At 55.5% G+C, this 26,564-nt stretch overlaps 1 protein-coding gene across 6 annotated transcripts in view; it reads right to left on the bottom strand.

Moving 5' to 3' along the window:
• Positions 1 to 70: 70 nt before the first annotated feature.
• CHD5 (chromodomain helicase DNA binding protein 5) overlaps positions 71 to 26,564 on the bottom strand; it is a 61,102-nt gene continuing 34,608 nt past the window's right edge. For 4 of the 6 annotated variants that reach the window (XM_077891442.1, XM_077891446.1, XM_077891445.1 and 1 more), the window contains 23 exons: positions 25,671 to 25,802; positions 23,301 to 23,418; positions 21,937 to 22,061; positions 20,650 to 20,881; positions 20,382 to 20,492; positions 19,881 to 20,053; positions 19,054 to 19,228; positions 18,556 to 18,648; positions 18,258 to 18,346; positions 17,835 to 17,968; positions 17,284 to 17,428; positions 16,742 to 16,901; positions 14,587 to 14,666; positions 14,216 to 14,333; positions 9,279 to 9,368; positions 8,493 to 8,630; positions 8,114 to 8,222; positions 6,183 to 6,315; positions 5,556 to 5,751; positions 4,553 to 4,716; positions 4,313 to 4,427; positions 4,161 to 4,232; positions 71 to 3,567 (listed from right to left, as the gene is read on the bottom strand). In XM_077891442.1, coding sequence (XP_077747568.1) covers positions 4,207 to 4,232; positions 4,313 to 4,427; positions 4,553 to 4,716; positions 5,556 to 5,751; positions 6,183 to 6,315; positions 8,114 to 8,222; positions 8,493 to 8,630; positions 9,279 to 9,368; positions 14,216 to 14,333; positions 14,587 to 14,666; positions 16,742 to 16,901; positions 17,284 to 17,428; positions 17,835 to 17,968; positions 18,258 to 18,346; positions 18,556 to 18,648; positions 19,054 to 19,228; positions 19,881 to 20,053; positions 20,382 to 20,492; positions 20,650 to 20,881; positions 21,937 to 22,061; positions 23,301 to 23,418; positions 25,671 to 25,802 — 2,856 coding nt within the window. In that variant the 3' untranslated portion in view covers positions 71 to 3,567; positions 4,161 to 4,206. The remainder of the gene's footprint in view (positions 3,568 to 4,160; positions 4,233 to 4,312; positions 4,428 to 4,552; positions 4,717 to 5,555; positions 5,752 to 6,182; positions 6,316 to 8,113; positions 8,223 to 8,492; positions 8,631 to 9,278; positions 9,369 to 14,215; positions 14,334 to 14,586; positions 14,667 to 16,741; positions 16,902 to 17,283; positions 17,429 to 17,834; positions 17,969 to 18,257; positions 18,347 to 18,555; positions 18,649 to 19,053; positions 19,229 to 19,880; positions 20,054 to 20,381; positions 20,493 to 20,649; positions 20,882 to 21,936; positions 22,062 to 23,300; positions 23,419 to 25,670; positions 25,803 to 26,564) is intronic. The other 2 variants (XM_077891443.1, XM_077891444.1) reach the window with 2 other exon arrangements.

The raw sequence follows: 26,564 nt of genomic DNA, 5'->3' as shown, positions 1-26,564 counted from the left end.
GGGGGACACTCCATCCCCACCCCCCAACCCCACCCCCCCATCCTAGATGAGTGAGAATCTAGGAAAACACTTTGATTGAATCCTTTCCCAAAGGATTTATTAAAACACAGAAAACCAAGACACACACACAGAGTACAAAGTTAAGGGGATTGTGTCGGCTGCAGTCCCTGTCCGGCCTCCCATGTGTCCTGCCAGGGACCGGACGGGTCGCCACTCACGGGGGCTCAGCTTCCAGCTCCAGCCCCCTGGCCGGGACCCTCCCAACTCACCCCAAAGCCCCTGGCCCCTTTGTTGGCCTGGAGCTGTACCCAGGCCCAGGGGCCCGGCCCCCTTGGCTGGGCCAGATGCCAACCTGGGTGGGGGTCTGCTCCCCCACACCCCCACGCTCTGACGCACAGAGGGCAGGACCCTTGCCTCATCTCCGGCACACAGGAGCTCCCATCTCCACGTCAGGGGTTCAGGACATACACACATACCCAACGGGCCCTTTCTGGGTTATCGCACCTAAAAAAATACTTTGTTTAAAAAAAATCTGAAAACTAAGAAAAAAACCCAAAACACAAAGCCAATGACTTTGGGCTGATGCACCACAACCTGTAAACTTCCAGAAATAGAAAATGGGGCAGGAGCCGGCTTCCTCAACAGAGACAGGGGTGGGCACAGGACAAGCCGCAGGCTCAGGGCAGGGTGGGGAGGGACCTGAGGCCACAGCCAGGCCAAGACCTCACCCCCGCCTCGCAACCAAGCCCTGGAGGCACTCCTGTCCTCAAGCCCACCCTCTACATGACCCTCGCAGGCCCTCAAGAGCTCTGGGACCCGACGTTTGGGAGCAAGAGCTACAGTGTCACTGCGGCAAGACTCGACCAGCCACAGTCTGGGCCGGGGAGGCCCCAGAGGACCCTGGAAAGGGACCCCCGAAGAGCAGGAGGGCAGGCACCTGGACCAGTCATGAAGACCAGCAGGACCATGGTCATAACTTCCAGAAAGCAAAGGAGCTCCCAAAGCTGGCTTGCAGGGAGGGTCTCCTCACGTGGAATGCACTTTCGGGGGCAGGTGTGTGCAAGGGTGGGGGCGCCCTCCAGACCTGGTCAGGCAGCCCAAGCCCCCCTGTCACCTGGGAGCCTGGAGGGAAATGCTTTCTGAAACTGTGGCCCAAAGATGGTTGGATAGAAAGCCTACTCAGTACTGGTATAAATAATAGGGTGGCTGGAAACAAAAATGCGGGCGGGTGCTCTAGGACTCTGCTTGTATGCCAAGCCCCTCCTTCTGCCAGCAGCACAAACCAAACCCAGCCGGGAGATGCCAAAGACAGCGGATGCCCTGCTCCCCGCCACCACCTGTGGCAGGAGATAACTGATAAACTAAGAAAACAGTCCGAGATCCATTTCCTCTCCCAAACCAGCCAGTCGGAAACCCACTCTCCAACTGCCTGAAGTACCCCCCTCCCGGGCTTCCAGGTGCAGATCGTGGAGAACTGAGCTTTTCTTAGACCTGGCCATTGTGGGTACCCAGCTCTGGCCCAGTAGAGGAGGGCGAGGGGAGGCCTGGCATGGAAGCAAGGATCGGGGGACAGAGGGAGGCTTCCTGGGAGGAAGGGCTGACAACAGGGGGACTGTTGGCCCTCGGGGCAAGAGAGTGGAGATGTAGACCCCTGCCCTACCGTGTGCCTCCTGGCTGGACACTTAAGACCCATCCTCTGTGGCCAGGAGAAGCAAGACTGCCCAGTGAGGTCTGGGAGAGTGTGTCACAGGGCTCTGGGTTAGGGCGGGTGGGGGGGGGGTGCTCATGTGGTCACCTCGCCTGTGGCCTGAGCCAGGAGCCTTTGCAGGGAGGCACTGACCAGAGGACACAGGCACGTGCAGGAACTGCAGGAACTGAGTGGACTGGAGGTGACCCTGCCCTTCCCAGGGGGCAATGTCCCAGAAACCAGCATGCCACCTTCAGGATACTCGCCCCTGTGCCCACCACGGTGCCAGAGCAGAGTCAACCTTGGAGGTGCTGATTGAGACCAAAGCGAGGGGACACCAAGATGGAGCAGCTTTGGGATCTAGCCCTCAAGGGGTTCACAGAGAGCCATTTACAGAGGACACCTGGGACCCCATGAGGGCTGGCCGGTTGCCCAAGAGCTCCCAAGACAGGCCCCCACACCTTGGCCCATCCTGGATTCTACAGCCGGGGTACTTCCCCAGGAAGCCTCATGCCCAAGGCTGGGAAAACCCTTCCAGGCTGAGCCAACGCCGAGGAGGCATCAAACACAGCCCCTGGGCCTGGCCCACTCCTCCCCACCAGCTGGGGCCACACAGGAGTCCACTGGCTGAGTGCAGGAGGGATGCCAGTGGCTGTTCCCCACAGGAGACAAGGCAGGAAGCCCGGGATGCTCCAGCTAGGAGGGCTGGGGGGTCATCAGGTCCAGGCCCCTGTCTCCACGCCATCCGACAACACAGCAAGGCAGCCGTGGCCCCAACCTGGGTGGCAAGTGACCAGGTCAGGACCCCACCAGGGGCAGGAAGACAGGGATAAATCCAGGCTCCAAGGTGTGGCCAGGAGACTGAACAGGGAGTGTGGATCTAGAGGTGGGTGTGACGGGCCTCCTAGGGCAGGGCCAGGGTCTCCAGGGCCATCCCCAGAGCCAATGTGGCCTTCTCTGCTAGGATGCTAACCACACCCCAACAGAGGGCAAGCCCCTGCCCTCAGAGGCCGAGACTAAGGCTCTAGCAGCCTCTATGCCCCTCGCACAGGTTCTTCCCCTCCCTCCCAGGAGCACATGCCGTGGCCTGCCATGCAGCAGGGCAGGGACCACAGGCCCTCCGCTGGTGATAAGAGTCCAGGTCCTGCAAGACCTGCTGGGCCAGGGCCACATACCTGCTGATACCACATACCAACTTCCACCAACCCCGGAAGTTGGGCCCACAGAGATAGCACATACCTGGTGGTCTCCAGCCCTGGCAGGAAGGGGGTAGAATAAACTCCCTGCCCTGGGCATCAGCCAAGGTCTCTACCCTTGGGCTGGACAGCCATCCCCAGTCCTGACCCATTCAGCACTGGGGCGCCCCAAGGGGCAGGGGGCCAGAACACGGGCAGTCAGGCAGCACAGACGGGGTGGGGGTGGGGGGCACGCCGAGGGCTCCCCAGGCGGGCTGAGTTCACGGGGCAGCAGCAGGGCTTCTAGGATCTTCCCGTGCAGTCTGGAGCCCGTTGACAGAGAGAGACGTGAATGCTGCAGGTTACATCCCTCCATACGTCACTCAACTTTTATCAAGACAGACTCGTTCAAGTCTTCAATAAGAAAGTGCAAAAGATGTACAAATAAATGAAATCTCCTCTAAGAAGTTGTCTGGCAAAGGTGGCCAAGGGGCACGTCCCAGTGTGGTGTGGGTGTGACGCTGGGTGGAACACTTGCGATATGATGAGGTGGCACTTCCGGGCTCCAGCCCAGCCAGGCTGGGCCTCGTCCCCCATGTGGTGGCATGACTCAGTTTCCCTTTCTGTCCCAAGGTGGCATGGCTCCTAAAAAGGTGGGAGCTTTTCTCTCCTGTGGGGGTCGGGCAGGTGGCCCGGAAGGCATGGCTGCAAGAGGCAGATTACAGGTCATCCCATTGAGGCGCCAGGTCTTCATCAGAGGGGAGCACCCAACACCATGCAGCCACCCACCCTCCACCTGCCCCAGCCAACTCCCATTGGAAGGAGCTCCAGGATCTCCCCGTCACACTGAGGGTGCCAGAGAGGCCCTAGGAAGAGTGTGCTGAGGGGGCGGTCAGCCTGGAAACCCCCAAGCCTCCACCCCAAAGCCACAGTTCTTACAAGGACAGACAGGACTCAGGGGCGGGGAGGGGGGCACTGGTCCACGTGGAGGAGGCCTGAGTAAACTGGCAGTTTTTGAGGAATGAGCTCCCTACTCCCAGTCATCAGCCCTTACGCCCTCGGAACCTGAGCTACCCCCTTGCCCCAGACAGGAGTAGAGGTCCTGGGGTGCCTGCCACCCAGCTGGGCAGTGGAGGCAGAACCGTGAGGCCTGGGTTTGGGGCTCACTTCTGTGAACACACGCACGCCCAGACATGCAGGACCCCACCCAGGGGCGAATCCAAGCTGATCCTGGCAGGGCCAGACTTGCCACCCTGAGGAGGGGATCAGGGCCCGGGAACATGCCCATGCCGGCTTACCTCAGCTGGAAATGAGCACTGCAACAGAGGGAAATCGCGCGGACAGCTAGATATCTGCGGGAGAGACAGAAGCTGGGCTGCCGGGGTGCTGCGGGCAGGCCAGGCCCCGGGGGCGCCCCTGCACATGCTGCCCAGAAGTGACGGGCACCTACCGGTCACATAGGGCCCCAGGGGCATCTGGTTGTAGTTGACAATCCCTCCCGGTCCAGGGCCCCGGAAGTTGGGCCCAAAGTTGTTGTTGTACATCTGGGAGTTGCCGAAAGCGCCCTGGAGGCAAGGACCCAGGTTGAGAGGTCACGCTCCTGCGACCCCGCCCGAGCCCCAGCATAGGGCACCCTGGACTGACAGTGCGTGGTGGGGACTGGGCCCAGGGCACATGGGCCGAACCTGACCTGCTGGATGGTGGGGTCGCCAGCTCGGTTGGTCAGGCGGCTCAGGATGCTACGCTCTGACATCTGGAGGCGGGCGGCCACGGGGGGGATTCGGGACAGCATGGACGGGAGGCGTGTCACATCCGCCTTCATGTCGCTTAGCAGCTCCTCCAGCTGGTTCAGGACTTCAGGAGGTTAAGGGGGGAGAGAGGAGTTGCTGCTCATCTACACTCCCCACCCTGCAAGCAGCCTTTCCCCAGGGGCCGGAAGGCTGCCAGGAGAGAGCCAGCCTCAACACCAGGCTTCCACCAGGCCCTCCACCAGCCCCCAGCTCCCAGGGAGGCGTCACCCAGAGCACCTGCAGTGCTCAGCAGGTCCAGAGGCTCTCGTGTGAGCCTGACCTTGCTCCCCCGTCCCTCTGACCAGCCTGGGAGCTTCCAGAAGTTCTGGAGCATAGGAGTCAAAGGTCTGAATCCTGGGAGATCTTGGGCAATTAATTTCACCACCCTGAGCCTGAACGTCCCTTTCTTTAAAATGTGGCAGTAAGAGGCACCTGAGTGGCTCAGTGGTTAAGTGTCTGCCTTCGGCTCAGGTCATGATCCCAGGGTCCTGGGCTTGAGCCCCACACGGGGCTTCCAGCTCAGCGGGGAGTCTGCTTCTCCCTCTGCCTCTGCCCCCCACTCGTGCTTGCTGTCTCTAGTGCTCTAGTAAATAAAATCTTTAAAAATAAAATAAAATGGGGCCATAAACCTTACCACTTTAGGATATCACAAGCATTAAAGAGATAACATGTTTAAAGCATATTGTCAGGGCCTCATAAGCAAGAGTGTAAGTCAAATAGACTTCTGTGTTACCTACCCCCAGCCCAGGGCCTTGAGACAGAGTCCAGAGACTGGAGGGGCTGAACTCTCCCTGACTGGCTCATGGGGCTGGCCCCTGCCCCATAGTGCCCTCATCAAGGCCAAGGATCCACAGGGCAGGAGGAAGGCAGGTAGGCCCACCGTCAGGAAGTAGGCTCACTCACCCTTGTGCAGGACAGCGTTAGCTGGCTTGTTCCCAGCAAGGGACTCCTTGGACAGATGCTGGTGGCTCTCGGCAAGGCACTCCACCTCGGCCAGGCGGGCGTTGAGGGCCATGGCTGGGTGGTTGGGGTCCTGGGTCATATTAAGGTAGGCAGCCCTCCGGAGCTGCTCCTCGATGACCAGCGCCTGCTCCAGTAGCTGGGGGATGTGGCAGGAGGGACTGAGTGCCAGCCCGACCCCCCGTCCACCAGCACCCACCCCTTTGGGCCTGGGAATGGGTGAAAGGGAAGGAGGGAAGCTGCTCTTCTGCTCATCAGTCCACCCTTGCTGTTCTTAGAGCTCCCAGCCCCGGAACTCTCCGCAATCTGGGTTCTCTGCACCATCCTCCCCGGGGCAGGGACACGCACCCAGTGGGGCCTGACCCAGATCAAGGACCTAGCACACTGTTGGCAGACTACAGGACAACCCTGGTGGACAGCCTGGCCCAGGACCACGGAAATGAGGAGGGGGCTGCCGGGCTGCTGCTCAGTCAGTCCTGCCTTGCCCCAGGCCCCCTTCATGCAGCCTGTCCTCCTGCAGCAACAGCCCCCCACCCCTGCCCCGCAGGCTCTGGCCCTGCTGGGACTGACCTTGAACCTACGGGCCAGAAACTTGTTCTTCATCTCCAAGTAATTGCCCTTGTGGATCTCGGACTTGAAGGGCTCGTTGAGGATCATATATCTTGGGTCATTCTGGATGTCCTGCCAGCGGGCATAGCCATGCCTGGGTGTGGCTCCGTTAAGGGCAAACCCAGCCGTGGAGGGCAGGGAATGGGGGAAGGGAAGAGCGAGTGGGGACCAGGCCGATGCCAGCCGGTGCCAGCATCCCAGCTGCAGCAGCCCAGGCTGTGTGCTTTTGTACAGTCGGTCATCAACCTTGGCCAAGAGGTGAGCAGGTTGACAATGACAACCTGACAATCAACAAACACCAGCAGGGGCCCTCAGGAGCCCCAAGAGCAACAGAGCTTTGGGGACTGAACCCTTTCATCCTAACAAGTCCCAACACCCACACCTGGGGCTGGGACTTCGTTCGGAAACAGTCTTGGTAGCTGCAATCCAGTTAAGAAGGGGTCACGCTGGATTAGGATGGGCACGAATCCAGTGACTGGTCTCCTTATAAGAGGAAATCTAGGGCACCTGGCAGGCTCCGTCAGTGAAGCATCTGCCTTCCACTCAGGTCATGATCTCAGGGTCCTGGGATGGAGCCCCACGTCAGGCTCCCTGCTCAGCGGGGAGTCTGCTTCTCCCTCTTCCTCTGCCCCTACCCCCCACTCATGCTAATTCAAATAAATAAATAAAATCTTAAAAAAAAACCAGAAATCTGGACCCAGACACCCAGACACCCAGGGAAGATGGCCACGTGACCTCGCGGCCAAGAGACCCAAGGATTGACAGCTGCCCCAGAAGCTGGCGAGGAACAAGGAACAATCCTCCCCTGGAGCCGTCAACTGAACAAGGAAACTCAATAAAATGATCTCGCCCAAGGTCTCACGGTGAGCAAGGGGCAGAGTCAGGATTGGAACCCAGGCAGACTGGCTCCAAACACCTTCACCTCCACAACAGGAATCGTAACTACGATCCATAGGCCAAACTGGCCCCCGGCCAATTTTTTTTAAATAAACCTTTATTGGAACGTGGTCACACTCACTGGATCACTATCGTCCATCACTGCCTTTGCTACAATGACAGAGCAATCACGCTGCAAAGCCTGAAATATTTGTGCTCTGGACCCTTACAGGAAAGGTTGCTGACCACTGTTCTAGAACACTCCCAGCCAGTTCCAAGGCTGTCATGAAGGTCACCTTTGCTGAGGGGCTTTCCGCAGGCAGTTGTGTGGCTTTCCCCTTGCCTCTGGGAGGTCTCTGCTCAAATGTGACCCCTGACTACTTATGAGAAAAGGCAACGGTCACCCCCAGCACTCCCCCTGCTCCTTGCCTGCCCTATCATGTTCTGTTGAATGCCACACTTGGCTAACTTACAGCATTCGCCATCTGTCCACAGCAGGATGTGAGCCCCAGGGAGACAGGGACTGGGGAATGTTCACGGTTGCATCCTCCATGCCTGGCACATAGGACACGAGCAATCAAAACTGAATGAATGAATGCTAGCCAACCACAAATGGTGATGCACCCTCCAGGCGTCATCACAGGAAGGAGGTAAAGTATGTCCCGGGTGGGAGTTAGGGGTATTTGTTGTGGTCAGACAGGTAGGCTATGGCTTATTAGCTGTGTGTCCCTGGGTAAGTCCCGTGGCCTCTCTGAGCATGGTTTCCTCCCCTGTATGATGGGCAACAACGATGCCCCCTGGAAGGCTGCTGTGCAGATGGAGTGAGCACTGAGCATAAAGGGATGAGCCGCAGCTATGGTTATCACCATCATCACCATCACCAGCAGGAAAGGGTCCTCGGCACCTGATCAGAAGCGCTGGCTACTGATTCCTTATCCCACACACCCCATGTCCCTCCCTGAGGTCCACAGAGGAACAGGCCAGAGTCCTGCCCAGCCTGGCTTGGCCAAGGATACGTCACGATGCCCGCCAGCAGCCAGTAGTCATGACGCCGGTGCCAGATGTCGTAGATTTTCCCCGAGGACACAGCAGCACGTTCCTCATTCTGCCACAGTGTGTGTAGCTCTGGGAAGCCAGCCAAGGGGAGCAGAATGAGGTGCCCCCCAGTCCCTCACAGAAGCTGGCATAGGAAGGTCTCTTTCTCACCACCCACCGTCTCCCCACCCGTGGAAGCTCAGTGTTCCAGTTACCAGGAAAGGTTATATAATGCACTTTTATCAAGCATTCACACTTTAGTATAAAATAACCATCTGCCCAGACTCCTGGGACTCCCATAGTTAGGAAGACTGTGACAACACCCACACTAGGTCTCTGCCCTCCGCCTCACCGCAATACCTGTGAAGCCCCCATCTGCAATGTTGAACATGAATTTGAACTTCCCATTCTTGTCCTCCTTCTTCCCCTCCTCATCATCCTCTTTGTCACCATTTTGCTGTGTTTCAATGGGCTCCTTCTCCTCCACTCTGGTGTCATCTACGGGAGAACACACCCATATTCATTTACCCATCTGAAAGGTGCTACCCAGGGACCTCTCTGTGCCAAGCACTGGGGCCTGGGGACCCAAAGGCAAGTGGGACCCTATCTCCTCATCCTCCATGGGCTCACTGTCAAGAGGGATTTTAAACAGACAAGCAAGCAGCCCCTCCTTCTGTCCCAAGCAGAGATGGGGATTCCAGGCCCAGGTGCCACTCCCTCACTCAAGACGACCTGGGAACACGGGGCACAGCACTGTGAAAGTGTATATTAAATTAAAGGACAGCAGTTCTGTCCTGGGGGGTCTGATGTGACAAGTGTTCCAGAACATTCTAGCACCTACAGGTACATAAAGTCTCTGATGGGAGTCCCAAATGCTCCAGGCCAAACTCTGTGACAAGTTCTCCTTTCTGGTGATAGCTGGGGCCATGGGAGGGATTAGGAAAGGGGAAGGCATCTCCTCCCACCCTGACTCCCACTCCCGGGGCTGGTGGGCTCAGGCTCCCATCCACCAGCTTCAGTTGGGCCAAGTGAGTAATGGGTAGATGGTGGTACCCATGGAAGCTGCAGGAGGCCCAGCAAGGTCCAGAGAGGGTGCCTTCAAGAGACCAAGGGACATAGGACAGAGTACACACAAGAGCCCCAAACCTGGCCTGAAATCATTGCCATCCCCTCTGCTGTGAATCAAGCTTAGCTCCAGCTTGTCCAGAATTTTCTCCTTCTCAGGAAGCATTTCTTCTGCAAGACAAAGGGTGTTTGTAGAGTAGGGAAAGGTCTGAGACAGACAAAACGGACTCTGGGCTGCTGACTTTCCAACTCCATTTCAGCCACACACAGAATTCCACCTGTCACTTCACTGAGGAGTCCAACCAGTGCCATCAGGGAGGGATCCTCCGGGAAGGCAGGCATAGAGGGCATGGACCCCCTTGACACCGTCGGCTTGCCCCTTCCCCTCACCCCTACCCCAGCAGTACCCCACCCCCAAACTCCTCAAGGCACAGTCTCAATATCCTCCCTACCACAATGATAACTAGAGGTCTCAAAGTTCTGGTAACACAGCAGGACTTCATTAAATCAAAACCCTCTTACAAACACCCAGAAATGTCAGGCAAAACCTATCACCTTGGAAAAATACACAGTGAGCTCACAAGGAGAAAAGGAAATTGTCGATGCCATAAAGAGAAGGTGGGGAGCAGATGCCAGGAAGAAGCCTGGGCGGGGGGGTGGGCTGTGTCTTGACACCCAGACAGGGAGGATGAGACTGCAAGCCCCGAAGACCAGAGAACCAGAATCCAACACCCTCCAACAACACCCTCCAGATGCCAGGTGCTCAGTGAAAGAGAGAAAGTACCATCCAATGCCTCGTGGCTGAGCTGAGGAAGCCTGGCTCCTGCATGGAATCCAGGGGCAGAAAGTCTCCAGCAAGAAGCCCAAACCCCATGCAGAGTCCATGCGGACCATGGAATCTGAATTGTGCTGCCCCAACAGAGAGAGTCCAAGAAAGACTGGTCCCAGACCAGCCAGACCACTAGCGAGACCACAGGGGCCGGGGCTTCTGGAAACGGAGCAGGACATTCCTGCTACTCAGGTGACATGGGTTCCCGTGTATAAAAAAATCCCATGAAGATGTGCCCAAGCAAACTTCAGAAACCATTTATCCATCCACCAGAGAGAGAGAGAAGAAAGATGAGAGAATCCATAAGTCCATGAAAAAAGAAAAATTAGAAAAAGCCACCTAAAACTTCTAGAAATAAAATACACAATAATTAACATTTTAAACATTTTCACTGCAGAAATCTGAGATGTCCTCCAAGACTTCCGGGCCCTGGAGTGGGGTGTGGGATGGGACACAGGGGACTTCAAAGAGGGAGATCATGTGAGTGGGCTTGACCTCATCACACCAGCCCTTGAAAAGCAGACTTTTTCCAACCAGTCACAGAAAAGGACATCAGAGATTCGAAACATCAAGGGTATTCGGCACACAACTGCTGGCCTGAAGCCTGAAGACCAAGGGGGCAAGGAATGTGGGCGGCTTCTAGGTGCTGAGAACATGCCCCATCCGAGAGCAGCAAGGAAATGGGCCCTCGGTTACCCCACCCCAAGGAGTGGAAGTCAGCCAGCAAGAACTGGCTGGGAAACAGATTTTTCCCTGAGCTGCCAGGGGAGAACTCCGCCACTGGAGCTAATGCCTTAACATCAGTCTTTCGAGACCCTCAGCAGAGAACCCACCCAAGCCGAGCCAGACTTCTGACCCACCAAACTGTGAGCTCGTAAATGGGTGTTGTTTTAAGAGCTGAGGTTACAGGGCAGCCCCAGTGGCGCAGCGGTTTAGCGCTGCCTGCAGCTTGGGGTGTGATCCTGGAGCCTTGGGATCGAGTCCCACGTTGGGCTTCCTGCGTGGAGCCTGCTTCTCCCTCTGCCTATGTCTCTGTGTCTCTCTCTCTCTCTGAATAAATAAATAAATCTTTAAAAACAAAAACAAAAAACTGAGGTTACAGGGACACCTGAGTGGCTCAGTGGTTGAGCGTCTGCCAGTGGCTCAGGGCATCATCCTGGGGTCCTGGGATCGAGTCCCACATTGGGCTCCCTGTGAGGAGCCTGCTTATGTCTCTCATGAATAAATAATTTTTTTTAAAAACAGAACAGATTATAATGATTTGTTTTGCTGCCATAGAATATATATAACACAAACGGGTAGTAGGAAAAAACAAAACAGTATAAAGAAAGAAGCGGAAGCTAGATCTAAAGATGACTCAAAAAGCCTTGCAGAGGGGTGCCTGGGTGGCTCAGTCAGTGAAGCGTCTGACTTTGGCTCAGGTCATGATCTCAGGGTCCTGGGATTGAGCCCCATGTCAGGCTCTGTGCTCAGCGGAGAGTCTGCTTCTCCTTCTCCCTCTGCCCCTCCCCACCTTACTCATGCCTATGCTTGCTCACTCTCTCCCTCTCTCTCGAATAAATAAAATCTTAAAAAAAAAAAGAGAAAGAAAGAAAGAAAGAAAGCCAGCCTTGTAGGGAGATAGGTTAAAAAGAAATAAAAGATGTGAAAGAGGGTAACCTGGGTGGCTCAGCGGTTTAGCGCTGCCTTCAGCCCAGGGTGTGATCCTGGAGACCCAGGATCGAGTCCCACGTCGGGCTCCCTGCATGGAGCCTGCTTCTCCCTCTGCCTGTGCCTCTGCCTGTCTCTCTCAATCTCTCTGTGTCTCTCATGAGTAAATAAATAAAATCTTATAAAAAAAAAAAAGATGTGAAAGATACACCAGTCCCCTCTTTGGTTAACCTGGTACCTGCTTTTTTTTTTTTTTTTTTTTATTGCATTTGGAGTTTGTTGAACAAAGACATGTTTCTGTTTATCACTGATCGCCTGCTTCCCCCACTGGAATACAAATTCCACGCAAAGGCTGTGGCTATTTTGGTCTATTGCTTATGGCCCCAATACTCGGGGTCGTACACAGCAGGTCTTCAATACATATGTGCCAGATGAATGAAAGAATCGGTGAATGATTGGAAGGCCGGGAGAAAATAAACAGGATGGGGATGAAGAGGGAATGACTGAGAATTTTCTCACAATCAGTGAAAGACATCACACTTAGCTTTAAGAATTACAGTTAGTCACAGCAAGAGAAATAAAAATTCCATTGTAGTGATACCGTGCTTGACCAGACGCAAACAGAGTATCTTTAAAACAGTCTTTTCATTTCAGGAAAGATCGAAAAGGCAGGTTTCCCACAAAGGAGCAAAACAACTACCCTGAGAGCAGCCTTCTCAGCACAACAGAAACCACAATACATGGGAAATAAACATCTTCAAAGAGCTGAGAGAAGGGGTGCCTGGGGGGCTCAGTCCGTTAAGCGTCAGACTCCTGATCTAGGCCTAGGTCTTGATCTCAGCATCATGAGTTCAAGCCTCATGTTGGGTCCCACGCTGGGCCTGGAGCCTACTTAAAAAAAAAAAAAAAAAATGCTGAGGGAAACCCCCCTATCCTATCTTGTGCTTTGGTAACTTTGAATAAAGAATACTCTTTATTCAAGAGTAAAGGGAAAAATAATACACAATGAATTTTCCACACACAAAATTTGTAGAAAGCACCATTAAAAGGGTATACTTTAAGAAGAAAGCATTGAACGAAGCAATGATGAGCAAGGACGCAAACACTAAAGTGCTAAGAATGGTAAGATCTAAATAAGGATTAAAAATTTAAAAATAAGTGCCACAACAAATCTGGGAAATGAAAACAAGTTGAAGCTAAAACACTGAGCAGCAGCACATGGAAAATGAGAAGTTAGTAGAGCCACCCACAGTCTTTCTCTTATCCAAGAGGGTTACATGTTAAAAACTTAAGAGTAGGGGCGCCTGGGGGCTCAGTCTGCCTTCAGCTCAGGTCATGATCTCAGGGTCCTGGGATCAAATCCCACATTGGGCTCCCTTCTCAGTGGGAAGCCTGCTTCTCCCTCTCCCCCTATCCCTGCTCAGTCTCTCTCTCTCTCTCTCTGTCTCTCTCTCACACATACACTCTCAAATAAATAAATAAATAAATAAATAAATAAATAAATAAATAAAATCTTATTTTAAAAAAATCTTAAGAGTATAAAATAGGATTGACTATAAACTTTTCAAATTGAGAAAAAGGGAAATATAAACAAAGTCTGATCAATCCAAGAGACAGCAGGAAAGATTTAAAAAAAGGCAAGTGTACTATAAAGCACAAAATAAGACAGTAAAAATTAATCCAAATACCTAGCTATTACAATAAATATAAAGAAATCATACTTGCCAGCTAAAAGACAAAGATTCTACATTGAGACTCAAAATAACAAATCCTAGGATGCCTGGGTGGCTCAGTGGTTGAACGTCTGCCTTTGGCTCAGGGCATGATCCCAAGGTCTCAGGATAGAGTTCCACATCAGACTTCCTGCAGGGAGCCTGCTTCTCCCTCTGCCTATGTCTCTATCTCTCTCTGTGTGTCTCTCATGAATAAATAAAATCTTTTAAGAGACACAGAGAGAGAATAGGCATTCTTTACAAGCACACATGACCATTTATAAAATCTGACCATATTATGCTGGGAAGCAGATTTCATCGTAGGAACAGTATCATTAGACTCATGTGCTCCAACCACAGTGCAACAGTTAGAAATCACTAATAAAAAGACAGCTCAGGGACGCCTGGGTAGCTCAGGGGTTGGGCATCTGCCTTTGGCTCAGGGCATGATCCTAGAGTTACAAGATCAAGTCCCACACCAGGCTCCCTGCGTGGAGCCTGCTTCTCCCTCTGCCTGTGTCTCTGACTCTCTCTTTCTATGTCTCTCATGAATAAATAAATAAAACCTATAAAAAAAAAAAAAAGCCCAATAACCCCCAAACTCTGCATGGTAGGAAATGCTGAAGTCCACTGTAGAGACCCACGCCCCAGGCTCTCTCCTCATCCTGGGGATCTTATCACACTAGGATGGAGCCCACCACCCGGTCATGGAGAGGCATAGTGGAGTGTAGTCTGGCAGCCCTCTTCTGAGCCCAGGCTGCTGAGGCCAGAGGCTACACTGGTTGGGGGGGGGGGGGGGGGGTGGCAGTGACTGTGGGGAGCCACACCTTTTGGCAGCTGCTCTGGGGATGGCGGGGCCTTCTCCGTCTCCTCCAGTCGCTCCTTGCCATCTGAGCTCTCATGCTTGTCCTCGCCCTCCACTCTGTCCAGGGCAGTTGGCAGGGCCTGGGGAGGACAGGCTAGGGATGCTGCAGGGCCTGGGGCCTCCGCAGTGTGCAGGGGCAGAGGACAGGCACTGGGCTGGGAACCCACTCTCCTGGTTCCCATCTGTGCTCCCAACCTGCTCCCCCAGACCTGGAGGCCCACACTTGGAGCCAGAAGGCCTGGTTCCAGCTGACTAAGCAAGGGCTGAGACAGTCCCCAGACCCAACCCCCAACCCACACCCACCAGGGGCCCAGACAACAGCATCTTTCATACCTGGATTTCTGGGGGCTTCTTTGGTTTCTGCACCCCCAGCTCCTTCTCATCCATGTAGCCTAGCTGGGCTTCCATTTTGTCTGAAAGATCAAAGGAAAGAAGTGAGACAGGTGGGCGAGAGCAGGCAGGGGGTAAAGGGCAGGAAATGGGGGTGCCAGAGAGGAGAGCTAGGGCCTGGCCTTCAGGAGGCTCCATTTGGGCCAGGTGCCTCCAGGAAAAGGACAGGCAAACCAAGTAAGCCAGAGACCCCAGTCTAAGTCTGCACAAATGGGGATCTTTGCAGGACCTTGGGCCCACTGGGGCCAAAGCCACAGGCTGATTGGACAGGGCTACCCTCAGCAGGGCCCCCATCTAAAAGCAGGGAGGAGAGAAGGGTGGAGGCTGGCCTTGGAGCCAGAACAGCTAGATGTGGTTCCCACTTTTAGGCTGGCTGACAAGCTGTGTGACTTCTCTTACTGAGCTGATCCTCGACACACTGCCAAGTGCCGGTGATTCTCATACTCAGAGAAGCCTGGGAGGTGGGCGCTATCCTGTCCCACATCATGAATGAGAAAACGGGGCTCGCATAGGGCCTGTGCACTCCAAAGGGACTGTCCACTCCAAAGGGACACTTGTGCCCAGAAGCAGGATGCATGTCCTTGGAGGCAAAGTATCTCAGACTTCATATGTCACCTGGGCATCGGTAGGGCAGTGCCAGGCCTCCGAGGTTCATCCAAGGGAAGAAGATGCTTTGCCCAAATAAATACATGCATCACCAAAAAGATACTCAGATAAATAACCCATTAAAAAGAGGAAAGGATCTGAAAAGGCATTTCGCCAAAGAAGATATACAAATGCCCCAGACGCACATGAAAAAAGATTCTCAATGTCTCCAGCTGTCAGAGAGACACAAATCAAAACCACAGGGAGACACTTTGTACCTCCTAGGATGGCTAGAAGCAAAAGGTCAGAGAACAAATGTTTGGTGAGGATGTGGGGAAACCGGGATCACCCTACGTGGTGGGGGAGAATGTAAAATGATGTGGCCACTGAAAAAGTCTGGTAATTCCTCAACACATTACGTCCTGTGATCCAGCAACGCCATTCCTAGCTAGAGGCCCAAGAGAAATGCCACGAAGAGATGTGTCCTCACTTGAGCACAGATGTTCATAGCCACACAACTCGCAGTGACACTCACATTATTCCCACTGGCCAAGAACTAGAAACAACCCCAAATCTGTCAGCTGACAAATGAATAAACAAAAATATGGTTCATGGGCAGCCTGGGTGGCTCAGCGGTTTAGCGCTGCATTCAGCCCAGGGTGTGATCCTGAAGACCCGGGATCGAGTCCCACGTCGGGCTCCCTGCATGGAGCCTGCTTCTCCCTCTGCCTGTGTCTCTGCCTCTCTGTGTCTCTCATGAATAAATAAAATCTTAAAAATATATATATATATATGGTTCATCCACACAATGGAATATTATTCAGCCATTAAAAGGAAGGAAACTCGGACGTACCCTACAACGTGGATGAACCTCTTAAACATGCTAGAGGATAAGGGGAGATGCAGTTGCATCTACGCGAAAGGTCCAGAACAAGCAAACCCACAGACACAAAGGTTTGCCTGTTGCCGGGGGCTAGGGTGGAAAGGAATGAGGAATGACTGCTAACAGGTATGGGTTTTTCTCTGGAGGACGAAAACGTTCTAGAATCAGATGCAATTCAATCCTGTGAATATACTAATAACTACTGAATAGTAAGATTTTTAAAGACTGAGTGTCATGGTATGTGACTAGCCATTAAAAAGAAAAACTGGGGAACCTGGGTGGCTCAGTGCTTAAGCATCTGCCTTTGGCTCAGGGCATGATCCTGGGGTCCCAGAATTAAGTCCTGCATTGGTCTCCCTGCAGGGAGCCTGCTTCTCCCTCTACTTCTCTCTGTGTCTCTCATGAATAAATAAATAAAATCTTAAAAAGAAAGAAAGAAAGAAAAGAAAAGAAAAGAAAAGAAAAGAAAAGAAAAGAAAAGAAAAGAAAAGAAAAGAAAAGAAAATGAAAAACTCTGAGAAGAGAGATGGATCTGCAGGCAGAAGCTGGTAGGGGGAAGGGAAGATCTCCCAGGGTCTTGCCACCTCCCGAGACCCAGGTGCCCTCCCCCCTAGTCATTGGAGCCCAGACCTGGCAGGCCCAGTGGGGCCGGCAGGAGGTGGGCAGGGCTGGCAGGCACTGGCGTGTTGGGGTCCGAGGAGATGACCTCGCTTGGCTTCTTGCCCTCGGGCCCCTCGGGGATCAAGTCCGGGGTGCTGTACTTCCCGTTAACGTGCTCAAACTCCTGAACCTGGGGCAAGAGGCAGAGAAGGAGAGAGGGGGATGGTCTCAGTTCAGACCAAAGGGCCTCAGGGTGCTGCTGGAACAGGGGGTGTCCCAGGCTTGGGGTGAATGCTACCTCCCTCCAAGGCTGGTCAAGCCAGATGCACTTCTGACCGCAAACCTCTATGGCAGGCCCACCCCCAGCCCCGGCTGCCTGTGTGTCCTCTGCCCTGTGACCTGCCATCTCCACCAGCACCCCATCCCCACCCAGACAGGCGCTCAGAGTCGTCCCTCCAGCTTGACTCAGAGTCCTGAGCCGGGCACTTGCCCTCTGCCCGCTGACCCCCAGGGGGCACACAAGGGTCAGGAGGGGCCACCAGGAAAGGCCTGGGCAAGACTTACTCACCCACCTTCTTCCTAACTAGTGACATGACCCCGATGCGGGTGAGCACGTGCTGCCTCGAGAGGCCCTCCCGGGGCACACCGTCCGCGAAGGTCTCTGCGCCATCAGCCCCCGGCTCACACAGGTGCCGCATGAAGAGGGACACATAGGCTCTGGGGTGGGAAGCCAGCAAGGAGCCTCTGAGAGGCTGGCAGGACCCCAAGCAAAGCCCCTGGCTGGAACCATCATCCATCACTGGCCTCCCAGCTAGGCCTACGGGACAGGCCTCCATAGAAGGTCAGAGGGCACCTCTCTTGGGAAGGGCACCTCCTAGGAAAGCCCTTGCCCTGGATCTGGTCCAGCTCAGGGGGAGCTAGTCAGTGTTTTCTACAATGAGCCCTGCCAGGTCTAGAGCTCAGACAACAGTGGATTCTCCAGAAGGCAGGCCCGAGGTGGGAGCACAAATGCTGGTCATGCAGCATGACCCATGGATCCTGACCCGTGGCTTGCCCTGTGGCTCGCCCCGTGGATCCTGCCCACTCTAGGGCGGACAACCACACCCTGGGCCACCACCTTTACCTAAACTCCTTCTCGCTCTTCCCTCGGAGGTCCCGCACCAGCCAGTGGGAGTTGAAGGCGTCCTGGGGGGGCATGCCCCAGCGCATGATGGCGTTCAGAAAGGCCTTCCGCTGCCGGGCATTGAAGCCCAGCACCTGGGTGGGCAGGGAGCGGGGTGCAGGAGCAGACAATTCAGGGATAGAAAGAAAGACATCTGGAGGGGAGGAGGCAGGGAGGAGCCCAGAAGACAGGCCCCTGGCTGGGGCAGGACCCAGTGGGCAGAGGTGTGTCCCAGCCCCACCTCCACACAGCTGCGACCTTGGGCAAGCCCCTTGCCCTCCTGCCTCCACCCCTACTCCATACCCCAGAGCTGTAGCAGGGGTGAGCTCTCTGTTCTGAGGAGGGGGAAGGGGAGTGGGTAAGTGGTGTGCAAGCGGGCCCCACCTCGATGTTGCCACCCACACGGGCAAGAAGAGGTGGCAGGGGCTTGTCCCGGTCACTTTTCAGCTGCCTCCTGGACTGTCGCCGTCCACCTGGGAAGGAGCCCCATCACAACACCTCACTGGAGCCCGGGGTGTCCTGACCCCCCCATCCCACCCCACCCACCAACTCACCCCAAGACAGCAGGACCCCTCAGGACATCTTCCAAAGGATGGATGACCATCCTGACACTCCCGGGGAACCCCAAGGGACTCCAGGCTGACCACCAGCTCCCGGACATAGGTCTGGGCCCCAGACTCACTCTGCCCTTCTGGCCTTTCCTCAAAGTCCTCGTCCTCATCCTCAGAGCCAATGGAATATTCAGACTGGTTATCTGAGAGCTCGTCCTGCCACTCTGTGAGGGACCATGAGGGAAAGTGCAGAGTGAGCCCCTCACACCCAGGGCCGTGCCAAGCCCCTAAACTCCAGCCCAGCAGGGAGTGACCATGAAAACAGCCCCCCCGGGGACCTCCTGAGAGCTTACTGAATCCCACCGGCCCTGCACCAGATCCCAAGGCATCATCCCATGATCAACCCTCTCTTACAGATGGGGGAAACCAAGGCTTGCCCAAGGTCACACCGTGAGAGTGCTAAAGTCACTGGACCACTATCCATCTACTTCGTCCGGACTACCAAAAGCCCACACCTGCTCCAAACTCCCTTTCTCAAGAAGCCCCACACACTGCACCCCGGCTGGCGTCCCCCAATGCAGCCCCTACTCTGAGCATCCACGGGCTTCCTGCCTGCAGGGGCCACATACCCTGGTCCTCCTGGGAGGCATCGTTGTAGTTGACCTGCTTGCGAATGCGCTTGCCCTTGCCCAGATTGCGGGCCAGGTCCTCCTGCTGCTGCTCATAGTGGTGGCGCAGCAGCTTCTCCCAGTAATCAGGGTCCACGTTCTCTTCCTGCTTGATGATCTCCCGCTCCACCTCCTCCTGGACACACAGACACAGGGGCCCCAGTGAGGGCAGGACCTGCAGGCCCCGTGGCTCAGGGGTGGGGCCAACAGTGGGCACCCCTGCCTCTTAAGAGCCTGGTCCTGTCTCCACTGCACCTCACCCTCTGGGAACTCCAGGACGACACTGTGATCACCCCAGACGCAAATGGCCTTCATCCTGCCCCTGTCACGGCTGTCTACTCACTCATTCATTCATTGGTTCATTCACTCATTCACCTATTAAGTATTTTCTAGCTTCGCACCAGGCACAGGGGTACAGAATTGAATAAGCCACACCCCTGCCCTCAGGAGGCTCCCTGTTTCCTAAATGATAATTAGTATCCAGAGTCCTCACAGAGGGCGGTGGGACTTGAGGAGGATGGCCCTGGGGGGGCGGGGGGATAAGCTTGCTGGGTGGAGATGGGTGGGGAGGCGTGGGCAAGGCGGGGCGGTGGGGGCGGGGTCAGAGGCAGCGGGGGCGGGGCTGTGTTGGTGGAGGCAGGGCAGGGGGGCGGGGCAGGGCGGCAGGGCAGGGGCGGGGCGGGGCAGGGCGGGGCAGGGCAGGGCGGCAGGGCAGGGGCGGGGCGGGGCAGGGGCGGGGCGGGGCGGGGCGGGGCGGGGCGGGGATAAGGCCCCAGCCGCAGGCTTACCACGCCGTCCTCCTCGCGCACAACGTACTGGGCCACCTTGAAGGAGCTCAGGTACTCATTCATATTCTGCAGCTCCGTGTCGTCCGTGGCGTCCTGGTTTCGATCCAGCAGCTTGGAGATGGCCGCATCGTCATAGTGGATCACACTGCTGTCCTCCACGTCCTTGTTGTCACCTGAGGCAGATGGGATGCAGAGTGAAGGGACTCACGGCGGGGGTCCGAATCCCATGCGAGGACCTCATAGGGATAGGCTCCAGACCATGGCCCTTCTCAGCCCCCAGCAGGGGCCGCGGGGGTAAGCATGGTGACCAGGGTGGGACCTGCCCCCTAAGAGCCCCACTGCCTGCCCACGGACTACACAAAGGAGGGGCCGGTGGGGACGGCCAGGGGAGTGTGACAAAACACAGAAAGAGAGCAGCAGGCTGGGGAGAAACCTTTTCTCTCCAGGACCAGAGACACTGAGTGCAGGAGGAGCTGGGAGCTAGGCTGAGTTAGCCCCTACCTGGCGGGGTGCTGCCATGTTTCTTCTTGGCACTGGCAGCCAGGGCTCCGCCTTTGGAGGACTGGACATCAGGAATGGGCGTGACAGGCCTCTGGCCCTGAGACATCATGCCTGTAGGACAGTCAGAGGGGCTGCAGGGCCAGGCAGGGGCAGTGCCCAGAGATGCCACCCTGGCCCTGCCCACTCTGGCCAGGAGACAGGGAGCAGAGGAGAGAGGCTGTGGGGTGGGGTGGGCCAGGCCACACCCCCAACCACCCTGGACACCCACCCTCCACATCGTCCTTGAAGAGCTCCTCTGTGCCGAACTTGAGGATGTCATCCAGCTCCTGCTTGGTCATGGAGCCAGACTTGGAGCCGAGGCCAGGCCGCACCACTAGGTGCGTGAGCATCATCTTGCGCTTGGCCACCTGCGTGATGCGCTCTTCCACTGAGGCCCGAGTCACAAAGCGGTAGATCATCACCTTCTTGTTCTGTCCAATGCGGTGGGCACGGCTGAAGGCCTGGGGGCAAGCAGCAGCTCAGGGCTTGGGACTCAGCCAAAGATTAGGCTAGGGGTGCAGGGCCGGGCATCTCAAGGGGGGAGGGGGTATGGACATGTGCTCATGGGCATGTTCTGCATGCAACAGCTGTGTGACCACATGGAGATGTGCATGCATCAGGGTAGTCTCCTGGGGGCCTGCACAGGTAGAACCAGGCATGGCAGCAGGTAGGCAGGGCTGTACACCAGAGGCAGTAGAGCCCAGGTGCTGGATATATTGAAGCCATGTGGGGCTCTGATGGCCATCATAGGGAGATGGGGCTGCAACTCCCTTGGAGGGAGCCACTGATGGGACTGCAGAGCCGCCTTGGGAGGGCCGCAAAGCTGCCCCAGGTGCTATGAGGACTGCCTGAAGCTCCATGCATTACATGTTGTAATGATGCGACCCTAGTGTACTTCCATCTGTGCAGGTGACTGTGCATAGGTACACATGTGTGCATGAGACATGAGTGTGTGTGCATGTGTGTGCCCCATGTACTCAGCATGTGTGTGAATCCATCCCTGCCCCAGGTGGGGTAGCCAAACGACAACAGCGTATGTCTCTACTTCCACAACCCCTACCTACTCCCAACCCTCCCAGCCTTCCTCAGCAGCCCCTTTTGCTTCCTCCTTCATCTTTTCTCCCACAGACTGTCCTCCTAACTCTATTTCCCTTTCTTCCTCCCAAACTGGCTCTCCCTGGGCCCCATGACTCCCTCCTGTCTCCTTCCACGGCCTTGCTCCTAAGAGTGATGGGACGGACCAGGGGTTATCAGGCACACAAATTAAATTGTTGTGTCCTTGGACATGATGCCTGCCCTCTCTAGACGTTTCCTCTTTTGTACAGTGAGGGAGCCAGAACAGTGGGGGCAAGCCTCCACTCGCCTCCTGGGGCCCCTGTTGGGGCTGGGACTCCATGAGCCTGGCCCTGGGGAACATGAAACCCCAAAACAGTCTGAGGGTGAGGTATGGAAAGTTCACAGAACCAGGGGATAGTAAGGGGCTCTCGGAGAGTGTTTTGGCGTCAGGGCCACAGACCTGGATGTCATTGTGCGGATTCCAGTCCGAGTCGTAGATGATGACTGTGTCCGCTGTGGCCAGGTTGATGCCCAGGCCACCCGCCCGGGTGGAGAGGAGGAAGCAGAACTGCTGCGCCCCAGGGGCTGAAGAAAAGAGGCGGTGCTGGTGCCCATGGGGTCAGAGATGGGAGGGAGGGACCAGGCTGCCGCAGAGAGCAGGGCAGGCGAGGATAGGAGAGGGGAGGGGGATGCCAGGAACTGTGACCCCACCATGGACAGCAACCACCACAGCTGCCAGGGACGCTGGAAGAGGCTGGGGGCCCAGGGTGGGCACAGAGCACCACTCGAGCCCCACTTAGCCCCCAGGTGTGCCAAGTCCTGACTCAACAGGAGGGAGCCAGAATGAGAAGGAAGTTGATTCTCAAAGCCCAGATGGGCAAAGAACAAACTACAAATAGCCAGCAACACGGGGAACATCTCTGGTGAGGGTCAGCCCTGCAGAGCTCAGTCTTTCATCCTTTGGGCATCCGGGCAGTGAGGCCCCAGCTCTGTTCTGACGGTGGAAAGCAGGGGACAGCCACAGGCCCCAGGGAAACAGCTCATTACTTGCTGCAAATCTTGCCCCTAAAGAGGCACTGGGTCATCTGACCACTCCCCCCTCCGCTGTGTCCTTCACTGAAGAGCGAGCGAGCGAGCGTACCTCGCCTCTCCTTCCCAGGTAAGGAAGAGAGCAGATTGGGAGTACGTTGGTGTACTCTTCCTCCCTGACTCCAGGAAGTAGCCCGCAAGGAGCAGGTGCTCAGCATCATCCCTCCCGCTGTGTTTTACGATGGCAGCGTCTGCCCTGCTCTGCTCATGACTGGTGTTTATCTGGTGTCAGGACCAGAAGCCCACAGGTACCAGCCAGACCCTCAGCAGTCAGCTCCATCTAGTAACATGTGGTACTTTCCTCCCTGTCTGGTTCTCAGTCCTGAACAGGTATTACCTCCTGGGCCCCTTAGCACCCCAGCTGGCCCCCAGAAGTTCCATGGAATTCCTTTCAGCATTGAAAAATAAGGGGCAGCTGTTAGGATCTAGGGATGGGCTTGCTTTCTTCAGCCATTTGAGGGGAAGCTAATCTGAACATCAGTTGGGTGGCCTAAGAGCTTAGCCTGGGAGAAAAGGCAGACATGGGATCCCAATCAAGAACCCCTGGGATGGGACACCTGGGTGGCTCAGTGGTTGAGTGTCTGCCTTTGGCTCAGGGCATGATCCTGGAGACCCAGGATCAAGTCTCACATCCAGCTCCCTGCATGGGGCCTGCTTCTCCCTCTGCCTCTCTCTCTCATGAATAAATAAAATCTTAAAAAACAAAAACAAAAACCCTGGGTGAGGCAGGACTACCGTTGAATCTGTCGATCGCCTCTTGCCGGAGGCCCCCCGTGATGCCACCGTCAATCCGCTCATACTTGTAGCCCTCATACTCCAGGAAGTCCTCCAGAAGGTCCAGCATCTTGGTCATCTGCAGGGGACATGGTATGCCTAAGGGGCTGCCACAGAGCAGGGAACCCCATGGGGCCGTGGGCAAGGACCCCATGACAGTTGGGGGAAGATAGAACAGCGTGCTGAGTGGGGAGGCAGGCAGGACCCAGGCAGACCAGACGTGGGGCTCTCTGAAGAACCACCTCAACCCCTGGAGCCACAGTCATCCCCATGCCAGCCCCACAGCCATCTGCCTGAAACACAGGTCTGAGCATGAGGCAGTCTCCCTGCCCTTAACTCATAGAAGAAAGTCCCAGCTCCTTGCTCTGGCATTCCAGGCTTACAGGATTTAGTGTCCAGTCCACCTGCGCTTCATTTCTCAATGCTTCCATCATACCCCCCAGCCATCTCAAATTACATGGACTTTCCTCCTGGAATGCCCACCCCCTTACTGCCTAGGGAATTCAAACAGCACCTCTTCTGTGAAGTCTTCCCTGGTTTTGCTCCCCCTTATAAGAGGAAGGCAGTCCCTCTGGGCTCCCATACCCCTGTGTATCTCCCTTCATTCTTGAGAGATAGTTCAGCTGGATATAAAACAATCTACTCCCACAGGGTACTGCAAATTTGCACTGGTCTCCTGTCACCTATTGCTGCTGAGAAGTCTGAGGACAGTCTGATCATCATTCCTTTGTAGGTAGTAAGTCTGAAGTGATGTGATTTCCCTGTGATGGGCCTGGGGCCTTATATTTATCTTGCTTGGTACTCCAGAGTGCACTTCCGATCTGAGACCTCGTGTTTTTCTCTAGCTCTGCAAACTCTCACTGAGTCCAGCTTAGTCACTGTTTTCTCTTCTACTTCTGCGGCTGTCAGAGGATTACAGGAGCCTCTCCAGGGATCCTCCGTGCAACTTCTCATTCCTAAGCACTCGCTCTCTCTCTCTCTCTCTCTCTCTCAGCTGTATTCTGGGGAGATCCCACAGGGCTGGGTCCCATTCATCAGCATTGCCTTCATCAGGTTGAGAGTTTATCCAATCTGGAAGTGTTTTATTTCAGTTCCACACAGATCCTTTTCCTGTCCAAGTATTCTTGTTTCATTTTTTCCTGCTTGTGCTCAACTGATTTCTTTTGATTGATGCGAGGCTATTAACTCCATCAATTTTGAGGATCCTAAACATGTTTGTCTGAAGTCTTTTTCAGGCTATTCTAGGATTCCTTTCATTTGGATTCTACTTACTGTTCTGTGGGACATCTCAACGTCCAGTTTTGTCATGAGTTTCAGAGGTGAAGTTTGTAGGCTCATTTCAGATGGGAAGGCTCTGTCTCTGGTACTTTCCCTCTGCAGCTCCTTCTATCTTGGTCCCTTGAGGCCTCAGCCCAGAATCCTGTCTTATGTTGGCAGGGGGCTGGAGGAATTTGGATGGTCTCCAGGCCAGTGCATAGACCCAGGCTTAGTCAGCTTTCCCCAAATCCCTTGACCTCCTGTGGGCTCGTGATGGGACTGGGGGCTGCAGGCAGGAGCAGCTGTTATGAGTTTAATTTAATACACAGAGGAGACACATCCTACCCTGTGGCCATGAGCAAGGGGCCTGGCTCAGCCTCATCAGACAGGAGCATTTTCACCAGGACCCCACAGGAACATTCTTATGACTTCCACTACAGACCCCAGAACTAAGTAACTATCTCTTTTCCTCCATCTCTCACACTGGACCGTGGGTATTTCAAGGACAGGGACAGGCCCCATGCGGAGCACAAAGTCTGATGGAGCACAAATGCAACTAGAGGAATGAAAGAATGGGGCCCACAAACCAGCAGACCCCCGAGGCTGCACAGTGTGCCTCTGACCACCCAAGAGGCAATGCTATAAGTGCTGGAGATGGCCTCCCGGAGCCGCCCCCATGCAGGCTCCTCCCAAACAAGTCCCAAGGCTGCCCCTCTGTGACAAGTCAGACTGCAGGGGTGAGGGGCTAGGGCTGTTGTCCCAGCCTGGACATCAAAGCAGGCTCACTGCCTAGAGAGGAACAGGCCAGAAGGGGTGGGTGGTGAGGACAACACTGGCCTTTGTAGCCAACATGCCCTGGGTGCCTAGAACTTGGCACCCAGCCCGTTTTCCTTGGCCACGTCAGGCCAGGACACAGCAGAACGGCTTTTGACATGCAGCCCACATGGGAACAGCACCAGGCCTTGGGGGCTGCCAGAGGGTTGTGCTCTCGGCTAGCAGGGATGGCCTCTGCAGTGTGTGTGGTTGAGGCTGAGGGAGGCAGAGAGGTGAGCCAGCCACTCAGGGCCAGCTCACCTGGGAGAAGATGAGCACACGATGCCCTTCGTCCCGCAGCTTCTTGAGCATCTTCTGCAGCAGCATGAGCTTGCCTGAAGACTTGACCAGGGAGCTGCCATCGTAGGAGCCATTGGGCAGGACAGGGGCCTCCTGCAGACACAGCAGAAGGTGGGGCACTGGGGGAGGCATCCCCTCTCCTCTCCGGCTCTGCACTGAGGCCCGCAGGGATGGACAGAGGCCCAGTAATGGGCTGAGCACAAAGCCCGAGCCCAGGGTCAGGCCAGGCTCAGCAGAGGCAGCCGGGCCACGCATCTCACGGCCAGGCCATGCATCTCACGGGTCCCCTCCCAGCACGGTGTTCCCAGGCAGAGCGCAGCTGTGTTGGCCCGCCCTCCGTCTCCCCCTGCTGGCACTCCACCAAGATGCCAGGGACATCAGGAAGCCGGCAGATGAGAGTCTTAAACTAAGCCGGCTTCCCAGAAGGAATTATGCCTAGTCTCTGCCGTCACCGTGGGGCGCCTCCTGGCCAGGCCAACCCCGAACCCCAGCTGGGTAGGACCTACATCTGTCTGAAAGCCCCTGTTGTGCCAGAGTGGTGAGAGTGACCTGGGTTGCCTTAAGTGCAGATCACCCACAGGACAGCCCCCCACACCTCGCACTGCATCTGTCTGCTCCCCTCGGGAGTTCCCTAAACTGCCGAGGGCTTCAATGAGAACCAGAATAGTAGTGACAGTGGTGACAGGGACAGCCATGCCAGGCTCCCTGTGAGAGCACCTCACGTGCACTTTTGCATCTAGCCTTCACTCTCAGGCAGGTACTATTGCCCCGTTTTAGAGAGGAAAAAGTCGAGGCTCAGAGAGGGACAACTGGCTTTGCTGAGATCACAGGGCTGGGATCTAGTTTCTCACCCAG

This window comes from Canis aureus, chromosome 3 (genome assembly GCF_053574225.1).
Source record: "Canis aureus isolate CA01 chromosome 3, VMU_Caureus_v.1.0, whole genome shotgun sequence".
Lineage (NCBI taxonomy): Eukaryota > Metazoa > Chordata > Mammalia > Carnivora > Canidae > Canis > Canis aureus.
The sequence above is the reverse complement of the archived record's forward strand: the minus strand, read 5'-3'. Positions and strand labels throughout refer to the sequence as shown.